The 16,427-nt window shown below is 35.4% G+C and overlaps 1 protein-coding gene across 1 annotated transcript; it reads right to left on the bottom strand.

Moving 5' to 3' along the window:
- Positions 1 to 5,746: 5,746 nt before the first annotated feature.
- LOC107798658 (protein pleiotropic regulatory locus 1) lies at positions 5,747 to 14,941 on the bottom strand. Its single transcript, XM_016621677.2, has 17 exons — positions 14,620 to 14,941; positions 14,460 to 14,484; positions 14,184 to 14,298; positions 13,452 to 13,524; positions 13,237 to 13,299; positions 11,634 to 11,718; positions 10,786 to 10,878; positions 9,766 to 9,829; positions 9,565 to 9,650; positions 9,382 to 9,483; positions 9,161 to 9,244; positions 7,147 to 7,207; positions 6,993 to 7,059; positions 6,821 to 6,898; positions 6,641 to 6,705; positions 6,456 to 6,533; positions 5,747 to 6,372 (listed from the first exon to the last, which is right to left on the bottom strand). Exons 1-17 carry the CDS (start codon positions 14,757 to 14,759, stop codon positions 6,200 to 6,202), a joined length of 1,452 nt encoding a protein of 483 aa, XP_016477163.1. The 5' UTR covers positions 14,760 to 14,941; the 3' UTR covers positions 5,747 to 6,199.
- Positions 14,942 to 16,427: the final 1,486 nt, after the last annotated feature.

Below are 16,427 nucleotides of genomic sequence, written 5' to 3'. Positions count from 1 at the left end.
ATCACTTGAACGAATTTGTTGAACATTTAATTTACCATTCTTTTGAAGATCATGCGTGAAAAAGAATTTTGGTGAAATATGCTTTATTCTGTCTCCTTTAATATATCCCCCTTTTAGTTGAGCTATACATGTAGCATTGTCTTCATATAATGTTATTGGGATATCCTTTCCTCGTGAAATACCACATAGCTCATGTATATGTTGAGTTATTGATCTCAACCAAATACATTCTCAACTCGCTTCATGAATGGCTATTATCTCTGCATGATTTGAAGAAGTAGTAACCATAGTTTGTTTTGTTGAACGCCATGATATGGCAGTACCTCCACATGTAAATAAATAGCCTGCTTGAGATCGACCTTTATGTGGGTCAGACAAATATCCTGCATCTGCATAACCTATCAGTTGTGACCTAGATTCATTTGAATAAAATAATCTCATATCAATGCTCCCTCGCAAATATATGAATAGATGCTTAATACCATTTCAGTGTCTTTGTGTTGGGGAAGAATTAAATCTTGCTAACAAGCTTACAGAAAAAGCTATATCTGGTATAGAATTATTAGCAAGGTACATTAATGTCCCAATTGCACTAAGATATGGTATTTCAGTACCTAGAAGCTCTTCATTATTTTCATGAGGACGAAATGGATCTTTATTTATATCAAACGATCTCACAACAATCGGGGTACTCAATGGATGTGTTTTATCCATATAAAAGCACTTCAAAATATTTTCGGTGTACGTTGATTGATGGATAAATATTTCATTTTTCAAATGCTCAATTTGTAAGCCAAGACAAAAATTTGTCTTTCCAAGATCTTTCATTTCAAATTCTTTCTTCAAGCATTCTACTGCTTTTGGAAGCTCTTCAGGAGTTCCAATGATATTCAAGTCATCAACATACACAGCTATTATGACAAATTCAGATCCAGATCCTTTTATAGAGACACAAGGACAAATTGGGTCATTCTTGTACCCTTCTTTCAATAGATATTCGCAGAGGCGATTACCACATGCGCCCTGATTGCTTCAATCCATACAAGGATTTTTGAAGCTTTATCAAACAAGTTTCCCGAGAATCTTTGTATATTTCAAGTACTTTGAATCCTTCAGGAATTTTCATAAAAATTTCGTTGTCCAGTGAGCCATATAAATAGGCAGTGACAACATCCATAAGACGCATATCAAGTTTTTCATAAATTGCTAGACTGATAAGATACCTGAACGTAATTGCATCCACCACAGAAGAATATGTCTCCATATAATCAATGACAGGCCGTTGCGAAATTTCTCATTTCTTTTTCACACAAAAATCCATTTGTAACCCACTGCTTTACACCTTCAGGTGTTTGGGCTATAGGTCTAAAAACTTCACGTTTTTTAAGTGAAGTCAATTCTACTTGGATAGCTTCTTTCTATTTTGGCCAATCATTTCTCTGTCTACATTCATCGACAGATTTTGGTTCAAGATCCTCATCTTGTTGTATTATTTCAGCAGCAATATTATAAGCAAAACTGTTATCAACAACTATATCATTTCGATTCCATCTTTTTCCAGTTGAGACATAATTTATTGAGATCTCTTCATTTTCATTATTTCCAGGTACCTTGACCTCTTTTGAGGTTTTATCAATTGTTATGTCTCGGGGCTCTCCTTGAGCAATTACCTCCATATTATGACAATCTTGATCATTTTTCCTTTTCCTTTTTCGAGGATTTTTATCTCTAGAACCGATTGGTCTACCACGTTTTAAGTGTGGCTTAGACTCGTATGCTTTAACAGATTGTCCTACCGGGATATCAACTCGGATTGGAGCATTTGCATCTGGAATATGAGATTTAGTAATCCTTGGTAGGTTGGTAAATGCATCTGGAAGTTGATTTGCAATACTTTGCAAATGAATTATCTTTTCAAATGAATTATCTTTTGAACTTCCAGTTCACATTGATTTGTATGAGGATCTAAATAAGATAATGGTAATGCATTCCAGTCTATCTCCTTTTTCAGCTGCTTATTCTCTCCCCCTAATGTTGGAAAAACTAATTCATCAAAATGGCAATCAGCAAATCTTGCCGTAAATAAATCTCCAGTCATGGGTTCCAGATATTTAATAATAGAAGGAGATTCATATCCAACATATATCCCCCAACCTTCTTTGGAGACTCATCTTTGTGCATTGTGGTGGAGCAATTGGAACATATAACGCACATCCAAATATTCTAAGATGAGAAATATTTGGCTCCTGACCATAAGCCAATTGTAATGGGGAGATTTTATAATAACTCATTGGCATGACGCGCACAAGTGCTGTTGCATGCAAAATAGCATGACCCCATATAGAAATAGAAAGTTTTGTTCTTATAAGCAATGGTCGAGCAATTAATTGGAGGCGTTTGATAAATGATTCCGCCAGACCATTCTGAGTATGAACATGAGCAACAGGATGTTCAATTGTTATCCTAGTTGACATACAATAATCATTAAAGGCTTGGAATGTAAATTCACCAGCATTATCAAGACGAATTGTCTTAATTGCATAATCTGGAAATTGTGCTCTTAATCTTATTATTTGAGCCATCAACCTTGCAAATGCCAGATTGCGTGTTGATAATAAGCATACATGAGACCATCTTGTAGATGCATCTATTAAAACCATATAATATTGAAATGGTCCACATGGTGGGTAAATGGGCCCACATATATCACCATGTATACGTTCCAGAAAAGCTGGGGATTCAATCCCAACTTTAGTTACTGATGGCCTAGTATAAATTTACCTTGAGAACATGTAGCACAAAAGAATTCTTTAAATTGAAGAATCTTTTGGTTCTTCAATACATGTCCATGTAAATTCTCAATTATTTTGCGCATCATGCTAGAACCGGGATGGCCCAATCGGTCATGCCAAATAATAAAATCATTTGAATTAGTAAACTTCTGGTTTACTATAGCATGTGTTTCAACCCTGCCAATGTTTGTGTAGTACAAGCCAGAGGAAAGACCAGGCAACTTTTCAAGCACATACTTCTTACCCGACTTTATTGTAGTAATATAAAAATATTCAATCTTTTCATTATTTGTGGTCTCAATGCGATATCCATTTTGGCGAATATCTTTGAAACTTAGTAAGTTTCTTTGACACTTGCTACAATATAATGCTTCATTAATAGCCAAATTTGTTCCTCCGGGTAGTAATAAATTTGCTCTTCCAGAGCCTTCACTTAATCTTGTCACCAAATAAGAGAAATATCCTGTATCTCTTAAAATAGTATGTGTTGTAGCACTATCCAAAAAACATATATCATCTTTATTGATCTTGAAACTAACTAAAGACTGGGGAATTTCCATATTCTTCATAAAGAAACAAAAAGTACATCATAAGAAATACGAAAGACAATAAATAAAAGAAACATTAGAAATTACACTAGGAATATAGAAACTAGCATATATGGTGCTTTAGGAAAGTACACTAAGAAGAACAAACTACTTAAAGACATAACAACATGAAATAACAACTTTTCTTAAAGTTTTATTCCCTAGTAAGATAATCACTTCTTCAGTCAATATCCTCAAAGAAGTCTCCAGCTTCTAAATGAGTAATATTTGCAAGACCTCCAAAATCATCATTTTTATATGCAAGATTTGCCTCAACATCGTCATATTTGTTTGAGGGACCTGCTTCATCATCATTATTTTGATAAGTCAAGTGTGCCTCCACATTGTTATATTTTCTTTTAATAGATACTTGATAAAGTTTGACAAAATAGTCAGGTGTATGACAAACACGTACCAAATGACCTTTCATACCACATCTGTGGCAGATATTAACTCTGCCCTTTAAAGAATTATTTTGAGGATCCTTATTGTTCTCCTGTTTATTTTCACCATGATGACGATAATTATTTCGTCCCCTTCCATGTCCACGTCTACGTCCACGACTATGGCCACGGCCACGACCACGATAATTATTTTATCTTCTTTCAGAATTTTGAGTCGCTGCTACCATATTCACTTCGAGAAATGGTGCAGATCCAGTAGGACGGGCTTCATGATTTTTCATTAAAAGGGTATTATGTTGCTCATCCACCATGAGGCATGAGATAAGTTCAGAATATTTCTTTATACCCTTTTCACTGTATTGTTGCTGCAATACCATATTTGAGGCATGAAAAGTAGAAAGAGTCTTTTCCAGTAAATCCTCATCATTCACAATTTCCCCCCATAATTTAAGTTGGGAAGTTATTCTGAATACAACAGAATTATATTCACTTACAGTTTTAAAATCTTGTAAGTGTAAGTGAATCCATTCATATCGAGTTCTTGGCAATACCGTTGCCTTTAGATGGTCATATCGTTCCTTCAAACTGCTCCATAATTTGAATGGATCTTTCAGGGTTAAGTATTCAGTTTTTAACCCTTCATCAAGATGATGACGAAGGAAAACCATAGCCTTTGCCTTATCCTGGCCTGATGCTTCATTTCCTTGTATAATAGTATTTTCAAGAGCTTTTGCAGCAAGGTGAATTTCAGCATCAAGGACTCATGATAAATAATTCTTTCCGGAGATGTCAAGTGCCACAAATTCAAGTTTTGATAAATTCGACATAGTAAAACTATCAATAAGAATCAATAGTTAGAGATAACAATAAACATAAAATAAAATTAAAAAACTTTAAGGAATAAAAATCCAAACAAAATATTATAGAATTATATAAGGACATACCAAATATAGTTACACGGTTACTAGTCGAAATTAAGGGCTATCTTTAGAATTTATGTTTCTAAATATGATCTTCTACTACGTAAGAAAAAGAAGTGAAATTTTATATTCTTAAAGATATATTAATAAGTAACGTTTTTTTCCTTATATTAATGATTATATAAGGACATACCAAATGATCTTGAACAAACTATTACTTATATTAATAAGTAATGCTTTTTCCTTTGCCAAATAAAAAAAAATTAAGAGTGCATATAAAATTAAATAGTAAAGTTTCCAGAAACTGTTTTTTCCTTTTTAAGACTAAACCATTTTGTTATACTTAAATAAAACTAGTTAGATATAATAGTATAACTCATCCCGTATTTAAGTGGTTTACAGCAGCTAAAATAACTTCGAGTTAGCACAAGGTATGTAAAACAATACCTGAAAGAGGATATGAAAATATACCCCAAGGTGGTAGTGGGAATTATTAGAGTCTCGTGTTGATAACGTATTATAAAATAAAAGCAATATAGCAAGAACTATGTAATTAACTAGGACTAATAATAGAAGAGAATGACAACATTAGAGGAGAGGATTTATTTCTTCGTTTCAGAGTATGGAATAGGTTCATCAGTGAACCTATTTATAGAAACATTTCATTATTACATAACCAATCCAAAACCTGTTATGAAAGACAGTCATTGTTGCAAGTGGATGGATCCATTTGAAGGATTTATAACAATATTGAGGTATGTCCAGATTAGTTTCAAGGGTTAACTAATGCTTCTGGACCAAGTTAAATGATCTAATTTTGACTCAGAAAAAAAGTTTTACCAATCATACTGCCATTTTGGCTAAAGATGGAAGTCATTTTTTCGTTAAAAATGTATTCTGATAGTTGGTTGGTACGTTAAAAATATTTTTCAAAAATATATATGTTAAAAATTGATAAAAACAATATTGGCACATTGTAGGGAGTTTTGATGAAAATATGTGTAAAAAGTTAATGGCTAATAATAACTAGAGCAAGTGAGATATTTAGCTAAAAGTCAAAATACTTGTTAGGAAAATAATATCTCCATAAGTGAAGGAAATCACTTTCCCTCTTTAAATGGGAAATGTTTTCCTTAAAACCATTTTATTATAACAAACATCGAAAATGGCACAAAAAAATTAACTTCAGTCGTACAAACACCCAATAATTTTCTCTGTTTCTATTTTTATCTATTTATACATCAATGGAAGCTATTTCCAACTCGCTCTATTAAGATAACTACTTGACAGCATATAAATGTGTAACAAGATGGATACAAAGAAGCAAATGGAAATCAACAGTTCAACACCATCAACTCCGAAAATGGTGACTTTCTTGGGTCTCTTGCTCGGAAAGACCCAAAGACTAAAGTTTGATTTGTACGCTTAGTGCGACTACAACCTGAATAATTAGCCGACATGGAATAGCAGTAATGCTTTCTGAACTGCGATTGTAACTAGAAGCGCCTAATGTCTTTTGGAGGCTTAAAATGAAGAGGATGAGTTTCTGGTGTGGCAGTTTCATCTTCTTTCCACATCTTGATTGTCTTATCAGCTTCACAACTGATCAGCCTTGAGCCAGTCATATCGTAGGTGAGCGCGTAGATGCCTGCTTCACTGTCCAGTGATCCTGAAACATGGTAAGGCTTAGAATAAACCTTATGCTCCTCGTGACCAACAATAAAAGTAAACATCAAATTATCACACGCATACCAGGTTGAACAATAGTTTGAGATTGCTGGAAATTGTGACCACTTCTCCAATCCCAAAACCACATGCTTCCATTGTCACCTTCACAAGGAGATACACAATGCATCAGCAGAGTACATCACTGACCTCTAGCTTAAGAACCAAAATGAGGAAAGGGCGGATGGGGAGTGTCATTAACTATTTCTCACCTCCTGTGGCCATTACACCGTCATCATTGACCGCCATCGCATTGACAATGGTTTTCTGTTGGGAGCTGGAAAAAAGAAATGTCGATATGATCTTAATTTAAGAAATAAGGATACTGAATATGATGTAAGATATATTAAAGATGTAAAGGTAAAGTTTCTATGGCATGTCATCTAACTTACAGCATGTTATGCATAAATTCTCCTTTTGGAAGGTTGAATTTTTTTATGTTGTCTGCTGATGCAGAAGCAAAACAATCCCTGCCGCAGAATAAATTTTAAGAAAAATTAGTAGTGTGCTCCAAGCAGAAGTTAGGGAATCATAAAAATAGCAGCATGTGCCATGTAAACATACTCCGTAGGATGCTGAGCCATAGCTCGAACAGATTTCTTGTGATGTGTGAGGGTTGCCATTGTTTTACCTGCCAGACAAGGCCAATTAGTAATCACACGAAGTCAGAAACCATTATAAAATAATGTTAAAATCCCAGTAAGGAAATCTGAGTTACCATATCTAAGGTCCCAGAACTTAATGGTACTGTCATGAGAGCCAGTTATAACCTGCGGATCCTGAAATGAAACTTCCCATCATGAAATCTGATTGTAATAGTAATACGTAGGCCATACAGCAAGAATAAAAAGTCATTAGCATATGATTATGACATCAACAAAATGAAACACCTTGCATAATGTTTTTAGTAGAGCCAGCTCCCGGGAGTAATTTGCTTCTTAAAATAACAGAATTTCCAGCAAAAGCACCCTAATTGTGCTAATTATACAGAAATCACTTCTAAAAAGAATACATACGTGGAAGCATTAATAGTTGCTAAGATTTAACTGTCTCATGAAGATACATCTGTTTTATTGGGCAGTCCATAACATGTTTCAACTATGTGAATCCTCCTTATCAAGAAACATCCAGCCATCCCATCTTAAACCAGAAAGTATTCATAGAAGGCCATTCAAATCTTGCGCTCATAGAGATTTTAGCATAAAATAAATAGCATAAAATCACACTATATCTTTATATGAAACATTTCGCAGATTCCATCTGATTACTAGCTAGACCACCACCATCTGGTTTTCAAACCAAACATTTTGGTTCAGAAAACCATTTTGTTACTTTTTAAATAACACCAAAAACAGAAGACAACCCAAGACATGTTTTCGGTTTCCACAAGAGATCAGCCCCTATGTTTGTAGCTTCTCTTCCTTTTCTTTTTTTTCTTGATAGGTATATCTTTAATTCTATATCTTCCCTTCAACATTATAAATTACAACCCCACCCCCACCACTACCCTCTTTTTTCCCCTTTCTTAGCCAGTACAGATTTAATCTTTCTATTTTTTCTTCAATAAAAAGTTAATCTGAAATAGATTTGGTAGCATCAAAGGTGTGAAGTTGGTTTTTAATGTATTAGGTTCACCCATTTGAGAATCTCGAAAAGAATTAGATCAGCTAGTCTGGATGAGCACCCGTGAAGTCGAGGGGGCGGGAATAGAAATATGTGCAAGTACGAATGTCTATTTGGGAATTAAGCCTAGTCTAATATATTTAAATTCTTGAAAGTTGGAAAGTTGTACAGAAATAAAATGGTGTCAAACATTTTTGAATGTTCTAAAATAGGAAGACTGACACAAAAATTGAAACGGATAGAGCACCAAAAATAATAGTACATATTATGTGAAGTATAAAGCATCACATATTGAAGGAAACCAACATTTCTAGGATCAAACCAAATCTAAATTAAGTTTGCTCCGAACAGACAGTAATCTGGATGTAGACTACAATTAGCTTTTAATAAACAAAAGAATTTGCTAATAATCTCACAGTGAAGAAAACTCTTAATTTCAGACGAAGATAAAGTTCTGGTAAATAGGAAAATTACAAAGAGTCTATGGAAATTGAAAAAGTAGAAGATAGTTCGGGTTTTGAAATAGGTAGAGGAAGTCATAACAGGCAACTACTATTTCATGGTATAAGGTTTTATTATGTTCATTTGCACTGCTCCAGGTGCAGTATACCCTAAAAGAGCCAGAATCAGGCTCTTCTTTGAGTATGATTGGGTCCTGCAGTGGTAGAGCCTGGAGTACTATTTTCCAACGTTGTATGGCGTTTGCTCTTCCCGTGAATTTTGCTGCTTTCTTTAGTTATTTGTATTCTCTCGGTCTAGTCAGTTAACTGATCCACTTGTTAGTGCGTTAGTAGAGTAGTATTCTGCTAGTCCTGTTTTTTTCTCCACAGTTACTCTGGTAGTCCAACATTTTCCTCTTTGATCAGTTACTCTGGTAGTCCAATCTAGATTAAGGCTCCAGAAATATAGGATTTCAGCTATTACCAAACTAGGATTTTAAATCAGGATCAAATTTGCTCCAGCATCTAGAATTTTGAAGCTGCCATCGTGACTTAATTTCGACACTATTCTAACTCTAAAGTCATGGGCTGTCGTATTGTCTCCTGTCTCATGCTTAAGAAAATAAGACAGAGATTTAATATTAAACCCAATTATAAAAGAATGCTTACCATTGGCCTGGTAAAAACAGAACAAACAGTGTTATCATGTCCAGACAGAGCATGAATTTGCATTTTGCTACGAATATCCCAAACCTGAAATCATGATAGAATTAAGATAAAAGTCAGAACTGCACCAATGTCATATTTGGAAAGAACAGAAGTAGTAACTACTAAAAGCTTCAGTACTAGGATCAGCTATCACCCAAGATAAAGAGCTTCAGTAATGATACCCGACAGACAGAATCACGACCCCCAGTGAACAAGATGTCAATGGTTGGATGAAGAGCTAAGCAATAAACACCACTGAGGTGGCCATGATAGGAGCGGATCACCTGAAAATATATATATAAGCAAATATGTAACCAAAAACCATTAACCATGAGTTATGAATGGCTATCAGCACTGTTAACTACCTTATTTTGTTCCAGGTCCCAGCATTTTACTTGCTTATCATCACCAGCTGAGAACATGTATGTGTGTTTGTTGCTAACAGCAAGGCCTGCAAGGAGACTCCAATTGTCACCAGTCTATATCTTAGGTTAGCACTCAATGTCCTCATACACATTATAATATTTGATCGAATTTCAGAACAAACAAAAGTCTAGAGAACAAACCCCGAACTTGCTCAATGTGCCCTGTTAAAGTGAGCTTCAATCTTCCACTTGCTAAATCCCATATCTTGTATCATGGCAGAAAAAGAAGATATACTTAGTTCCTGATGAAAACCAATTAGAAAGGCCTAATATATGCGTAGCCATCAGTATATGAAAATGAAAAGTTGAAAACCAGTAACAAATTCCCACCGCTCTAACAAAGACACAGGTAAAGAGGTGTCCTCACCAATTGGCATTTCATTCCACATGCACACATTTGATAACTTAGGATTGAGTGATGTAACTTTGTCTAGCAACTCTAGAGTTTATATCAAGTTACACAAAATATTTCCAAGTAAACTTCAAGATTTTCAGGACTCATGTTCAGAAGTGATACTTATAGGTAGATATATTATTATCACAACTAAATCATCCTCATTGCTGGCCATGCATACTATTTTTTTTATTCCAAGCGACAAAATCAAGGTCACATTCAAATAAAAACTGCATAAAAGTGCATCAAGTTTCGCCTGAACTTGGAAAAAACAACCAGTTCGGTTATCATGCTCTCAGAAACGTATTTTGGTACCAGCACTACAATTTCAATTTCTTTCTTTATCGTTGCTATTTCAATTTTTCAGTCCAAGGTGAAAAGTATGTATCTCGGTAATTCTTTCAGCATAACTAGCTTATTCAATATAATACTGGCTGTTGAGGAATGATGCAACACGTATCTGACAGTTTGGAGCTAGTAGAACTGGTCTAGGGTGCACAAGCTGAAACAGAGAGGTTACATTCCAGAGCCTTTACACCTTAAATCTGATATTACAGCAGCTTTTAAATTAAAAATTATGGTACACATGATAAATGTTTCAACTCTACTGACCCCAAAAAAATAAAGAGAAATGTCTCATCTCGGAAAAACCGTGATTCTTGACCACTTCCATCTCCCAAAGAAAGTCATTTCCAAAAGCCACACTAACAGGTTTATTCCCTTGTGGGTTATTGGAATTGTCAGGATTTCAAACTCAATTATTTTACCTTGATAGTGCGATCTGCCGATCCAGTACAGAACCATGTGTTACTAGGATCCACCGCGACTGATCGCACCCATCCCAAATGGCCACTGATAACCTATACAATTAAGAAACATGCATTAGAGCTTAGATCTATAATATACCATGCCGCATTGACGATTGAACAGCATAAATAGTGCAGGTGTAAAGTATAAAACGATAAAAATGGATTATTTTCAGTCTTCTGAATGAACTAGACCCATTAATAGAGGAGTTATCCTTTATGGGACTAGTACATAACAAGACTTCTTGCTATTCAAAATAACAAATCTTTATAATTGTTATGAGGCCACTATCTTACTGTTTTGATCAGACTGCAGAATATAGGAATTTGGAAGTCAAATCTTCTTAGAGGTCAATTTTTCATAACTTTATAATTTAATCAGGTAAAATGGCTCTACTGTTTTAAACATTCAAAATTTAGCTGCAAAGTAAAATTTGAACTTCTTAAATGCGATGACTTTTTGGTAATCTAAAAGCAGGCCATACGTGTGATATCTGATGGAGGCAAAATTTAAGATATTAAGTGTAGCTTCACCCCCTCCACTAGATCATTGATATAGTTACAACCGAATTTAAGGACTAAAATAATAACTAAATGACAATAGTAAGAAGGTAAAATTGATTCAGGCAATCTGCTCTTCTCAAGCGTGAAGGTTATTAAGCTGGAGTAAGGTGCTAAAGAATACTCTGAACCAGTACATGAAAACTTGGAAAGATAAGAAATATATTAGAACACAAAACAGAGAAACACAGCCAGGCTTTAACCAGTGTACATAACGCCCAGCCACTACAACAACAGAATTATCTTACCCTGTAGTTTTTCCAGGGAGCATGCCATACTGGGCGAGGCCATTTGCTTGGTATTCTTTCCATGATTGCGGCAGTTGACAGATTTCTGAAGGGAATAAAAATAAAGAATTCATTGCATAGGTACAAGATATGATTCCTGGCTTAAAGAAGATTTTTTTTTTTTTTTTTTGCAGTGTTGACTTGGTTGATTGATCAGAGTCGCAATTTTGTTAAGAAGAAAAAACACATACAGAAACGCACCCAAGGGTGTGGCCTATTGGTCAATTAGTAGGGTGCAAACCTTGGAAGCCAGAGTCAAATCCCAAGAGAAACAAAAAAAACTAGTAGATGATTTCTTCATATTTGCCCAAGACTTGGTGGGCAGAGTTATTAAGTACTTGTGCTTTTGGGAGGTAGCATGTACCCGGTGGAATTGTCGAGGTACACCTGAGTTGTCCTGGACACCACCGTTATTCAAAACACACACATAACAGACATCATTATGGATCTGTTAAAACGGAAACTTCCAAATACCAACTCAAGGATCCAAATTCTTGCACTAAAGATGAAATCTTGACATGCTAAATGCCAAGACCAGGTATCAACATGAGTCTTGGGCAGAAATTTTTATGTCAAGGTACTGCATTAGTCATACATATACGAGTAATACATATTTATATACTCTGAGTTACACGTTATGTTCTTCGTGTCATTTGATTAAACTCTCACTAGAAGGAAATACAACAAAAAAGGGCCATCATAACAATGTTGAATTATCTGTTAAGAAACATGAAAGCTGAAATACAGATTTGACATAGCCCTCCATCTAGTTTTGTACAGTACCCTTCCTCTAGTATTTGGCAAAAACACATTATTCTGGTATAACCATATATTCATACATAATAATTTCTGAAATCACACCCACCTTATAGGGAGGGAAAATGGCAATCCTGAAATACTATAAACACAACACCAGACAGTTACGGGATGCCAATTTAAGTGTCTATAATGAGATCTCATAATATGAGCACTGACAATCAATGATATCCAGACATCACATGGAACCAACCCCTCAAGCTTAAGGACAAACATTATCAAACTGCTTAAAACTTTGAAGTCTTTGTTTGGGAGGGTCCATGCTTACAACTTGAAGCCTTGTAAATACCCATGCCAAAACTTTATTCACTACACAGAAAATTGGGTCTAAAATGCACCATATTTGAATGAGTTGGTAAAGAGTGCTACTTCATTGAACGAGAAAAGGTCAACAGAGCAAAATAATAACTAAACTCATATCATGATTACTACAATCACTCTCATCTCGATACTCTTATTTTAGCATGGAAAACATCAAACAACTAGTTGAGTGGTTTCTAAAAACTTTCCAACCGCCAGTTACAAAGCCCCAATAAGATCTCAAAAGGGCTATCATAACCAGACCGAGTTTATTCCCCAAATTTGTAAACACCCCTAGTCCTATGTATGAAGACGAGGTGAAAAAGGTGTTAGTAGATAAAGATACTCCACCAGATTTAAAAAAATTCTTGATAAAATTTAAAAAATATTACCAACATCTCATCTAATATAATGAAATATAATAGGAAAGAAAGGCATGCATAATAACCTTTCTGACGAACCATGAGAAGGAACAACAGCATTGCTTTTCCCTGGGAACCTGACATCAGCGCTGCAAAATAATTTTACAACACTATAAGTATAAATTTGAGTATCGAGCCCTACCAACGTCCTATCCTCCAAATAAATAAATAAACCAAGGTTTATGTGGGTGTCCGTGTGGGTTGCATGCGGGTGTCTAAAGAAGGAACATAAAGTACTTACGGGCCCTTCGCTGGTATGGATGGACCAAGAGCCAATTCATTTCCGGTTCCCTCGTCCCTTGTATTTTCAGGACCTGACAAGAAAAGCCAAATGTATCACAAATGAGAGAAAGAATATTAACAGGACAAATGAGAAATATAATTCAAGACGGCAGGTTCCAAATTCCAGCAATATTTGTCTTTTAGAAAACTTATTGCAATTTCTCAAAATATGTTTCTCCTTCTCTTTAACTCATTCCAAATGCATACTTTTTAGAGTTCTAGTAATCTTCCTTTTCTCAAACAGATTCATAATAGTAACGAGTGCAATGCTCCATGTGCATTCATGAAAAAATTTCACAATAAGATACAGCTGACAAGGTTCTGCACATATAAGCTATAATTATGCATTTCCTTTTGTACTCCTTTTATCAATATGATTTTCGTTTGTCTTCTACTCAACGATATCATCTTTCCATTCAGAGAAGGTGCCTTACAAGGCATACGAGCAGCTTCATAACAAGAAGAATTTCATTAAACCATTCAGGAGATGGAAATGAAACACGCAAAATAGGTCGCTATAAAAAATCGTCATAAGTGGGTCACTATGAATATATAATGTATGAATTGAGGGCTTTATAGACTGAATGGCTCACATCATCTAATACACTAGTATTTTAGGTTCGGCCCTGCTATTCAATCTGTAGCAATAAAGTGTAATGTAAGGTTCTAGATTGACAAGAAGATTGAGTACCTGGAAGAGCAAGGGCATTAGAAGGAGCATTTTGAGCTTGATTCTGCACAGCCGCTTTGGCATTAGAAACCGGTTGGGCTGCTGTGCTTTTTATCCCTCCGTACTCAACATTTAGCTGTTACATGTAAAATCCACATCAATTTTGATGAATATCACCAACTTCCCCACAACATGTAAAGCATATGCACTAAAATCTAGTACTACTAAACTTGATCCTATTTTTATCTTATTAGCAGGAATGTTATAACCTATTTCAAAATAATCATCATTACTGACCTTATAGCTCGTTCGAATTTTCTTGCTGCACAAAAGATTTTTAAAAGGTAAACAATTAGATAACGCAATCATATTCGAGAAAACAAAAATTAGGGCAATAAAACAAAATTCCCTTTTTGTTATTTCAATTGGATTGGGGTTTAATTAAACGGTACCGTACCTTTCAGGATCAGGAGGGGGAAAATGACCATGGAGAGGGGAAAAGAGGTCAAGAGACCGTTTAAGGGATTTGAAGCTGAGCTTCTTGATGGATTGTGGTTCCACTGCAACTTCTGATTCCATTGTTGTGGGCCCCGGCATTCTTTACAGGGAGAGTAAGCGAGTTATTACTTCTTCTTGCCGACGCCGGACGAGTACTGTGCCGCCGGGAGAAGGTGGCCGGGATATAGGGCGCTCTTTCCTTCGGAACCAAAACCTCTGGAACTTCAGTAAATGTTTCACAGGACTAATAACTGGAGCAAAATAATACTCCTCCTTTGCATATAATAACCAACATATACTAATACCAAAATAATGTCCGCAAAAAATTACTAAAAACAGTAGTAGTGGTATAAAATAAATAATAGTAAAAAATACTGAAGAGAATTAGAGAGAGATTTATTATTCAACTTCAAAATTCATGTACATAATGAACTGAGATTTTCTCTCTATTTATAAAAGAAAGGAAGTTTTTGTATAAACTGCTACCGCAAGCTGCTGTGTAAGCTGCTTGTAAATTACTTGTAAGCTGCTTCTAAGCTGCTACTGCAAGCTGCTGTGTAAGTTTCTTGTAAGTTGCTTGTAAGCTGCTAGTGTACCAGATATAGATAATCTCCTGCCGTGGATAATATTTATCCATAATGGAGTACTGAAATGATAAGTTTCTTCAGAAAGCTTATTTACAACGGAGTACTAATGTGCCTCATTAAAACCTTACTAGGAAAAACCCCGTGGGAAAAACCCTAGTAAAGGAAAAAGAGTACACATATTTAGTAATACGCATTGCTAGGTGCCTCATTAAAAACCTTAGTAAGGAAAAAAGAGTGCATCGCATATTTTACTCCCCCTGATGAAAACCTTGTTTCAAATATTCGAGTCCCCGCATTCCAATCTTGTATAGCATCTTCTCAAAAGTTGAATTTGTAGAGAATATTATCCACCACTATTTCAGATCGATTTAAATTAATCTCATCAAACCAAGAAGCTACTACAAGTCATTTCATTGAGTTGCTTGCAACCTGCCTGCATCAGCTGCTCGTAGAAAACTTCAATGGAGTACTAAATGGATAATCTTCTTCAGGAAGATTATCTATAGCGGAGTAATAAATGGACATCCACAAAAATATTTTCAAAACATTCCTCCTTGGATGTTCATTATTATGTGCCTCGTTAAACCTTACTAGGAAAACCCCGTGGAAAAAATTCTAGTCAAGGAAAAAGAGTACACTAATAATATACATTGCAAGCTGCCTCATTAAAAACCTTACCGGGAAAAACCCAGTGGAAAAAAACCCGAGCAAGGGAAAAAGAGTACAGTGCAAAGACTTGGGTATATCTGGACCAAGGAGTTCATCATTCTCTTCTGGAAATAAGAACGGATCCTTAATCCGTGTAGGAGAAGAACTATATCTTGCTAGTAAATTAACAGAAAATGCTATGTCAGGCCTTGTAGCATTAGCAAGATACATTAGTGCACCAATTGCACTGAGATAGGGTACTTCGGGACCAAGGAGTTCCTCATCCTCTTCTGGAGGTCGGAACAAATCTTTATTCACTTCAAGTGATCGAACAACCATTGGTGTACTCAATGGGTGCGCTTTGTCCATGTAAAAGCGTTTTAAGACCTTTGCTGTATAGGCAGATTGATGGATAAAGATCTTGTCTGCTCAATGTTCAATTTGCAGACCAAGACGAAGTTTTGTCTTCCCAAGATCTTTCATCTCAAATTCTTTCTTAAGACATTCAATTGCCTTTTGGAGCTCTTCTGGA

This window comes from Nicotiana tabacum, chromosome 7 (assembly GCF_000715075.1).
Source record: "Nicotiana tabacum cultivar K326 chromosome 7, ASM71507v2, whole genome shotgun sequence".
Taxonomy (NCBI): domain Eukaryota; kingdom Viridiplantae; phylum Streptophyta; class Magnoliopsida; order Solanales; family Solanaceae; genus Nicotiana; species Nicotiana tabacum.
This window is presented reverse-complemented; position numbering and strand designations above follow the sequence as displayed.

Excerpts from the sequence above, each read along its gene's own strand:
- LOC107798658 (XM_016621677.2), bottom strand. The coding sequence starts at position 14,759 with ATGCCGGGGCCCACAACAATGGAATCAGAAGTTGCAGTGGAACCACAA. Across the intron at positions 14,299-14,459 it reads AAATTCGAACGAGCTATAAG|CTAAATGTTGAGTACGGAGG; the intron begins GTCAGTAATGAT and ends TACATGTAACAG. Across the intron at positions 6,534-6,640 it reads CGGTGTAATGGCCACAGGAG|GTGACAATGGAAGCATGTGG; the intron begins GTGAGAAATAGT and ends CTCCTTGTGAAG.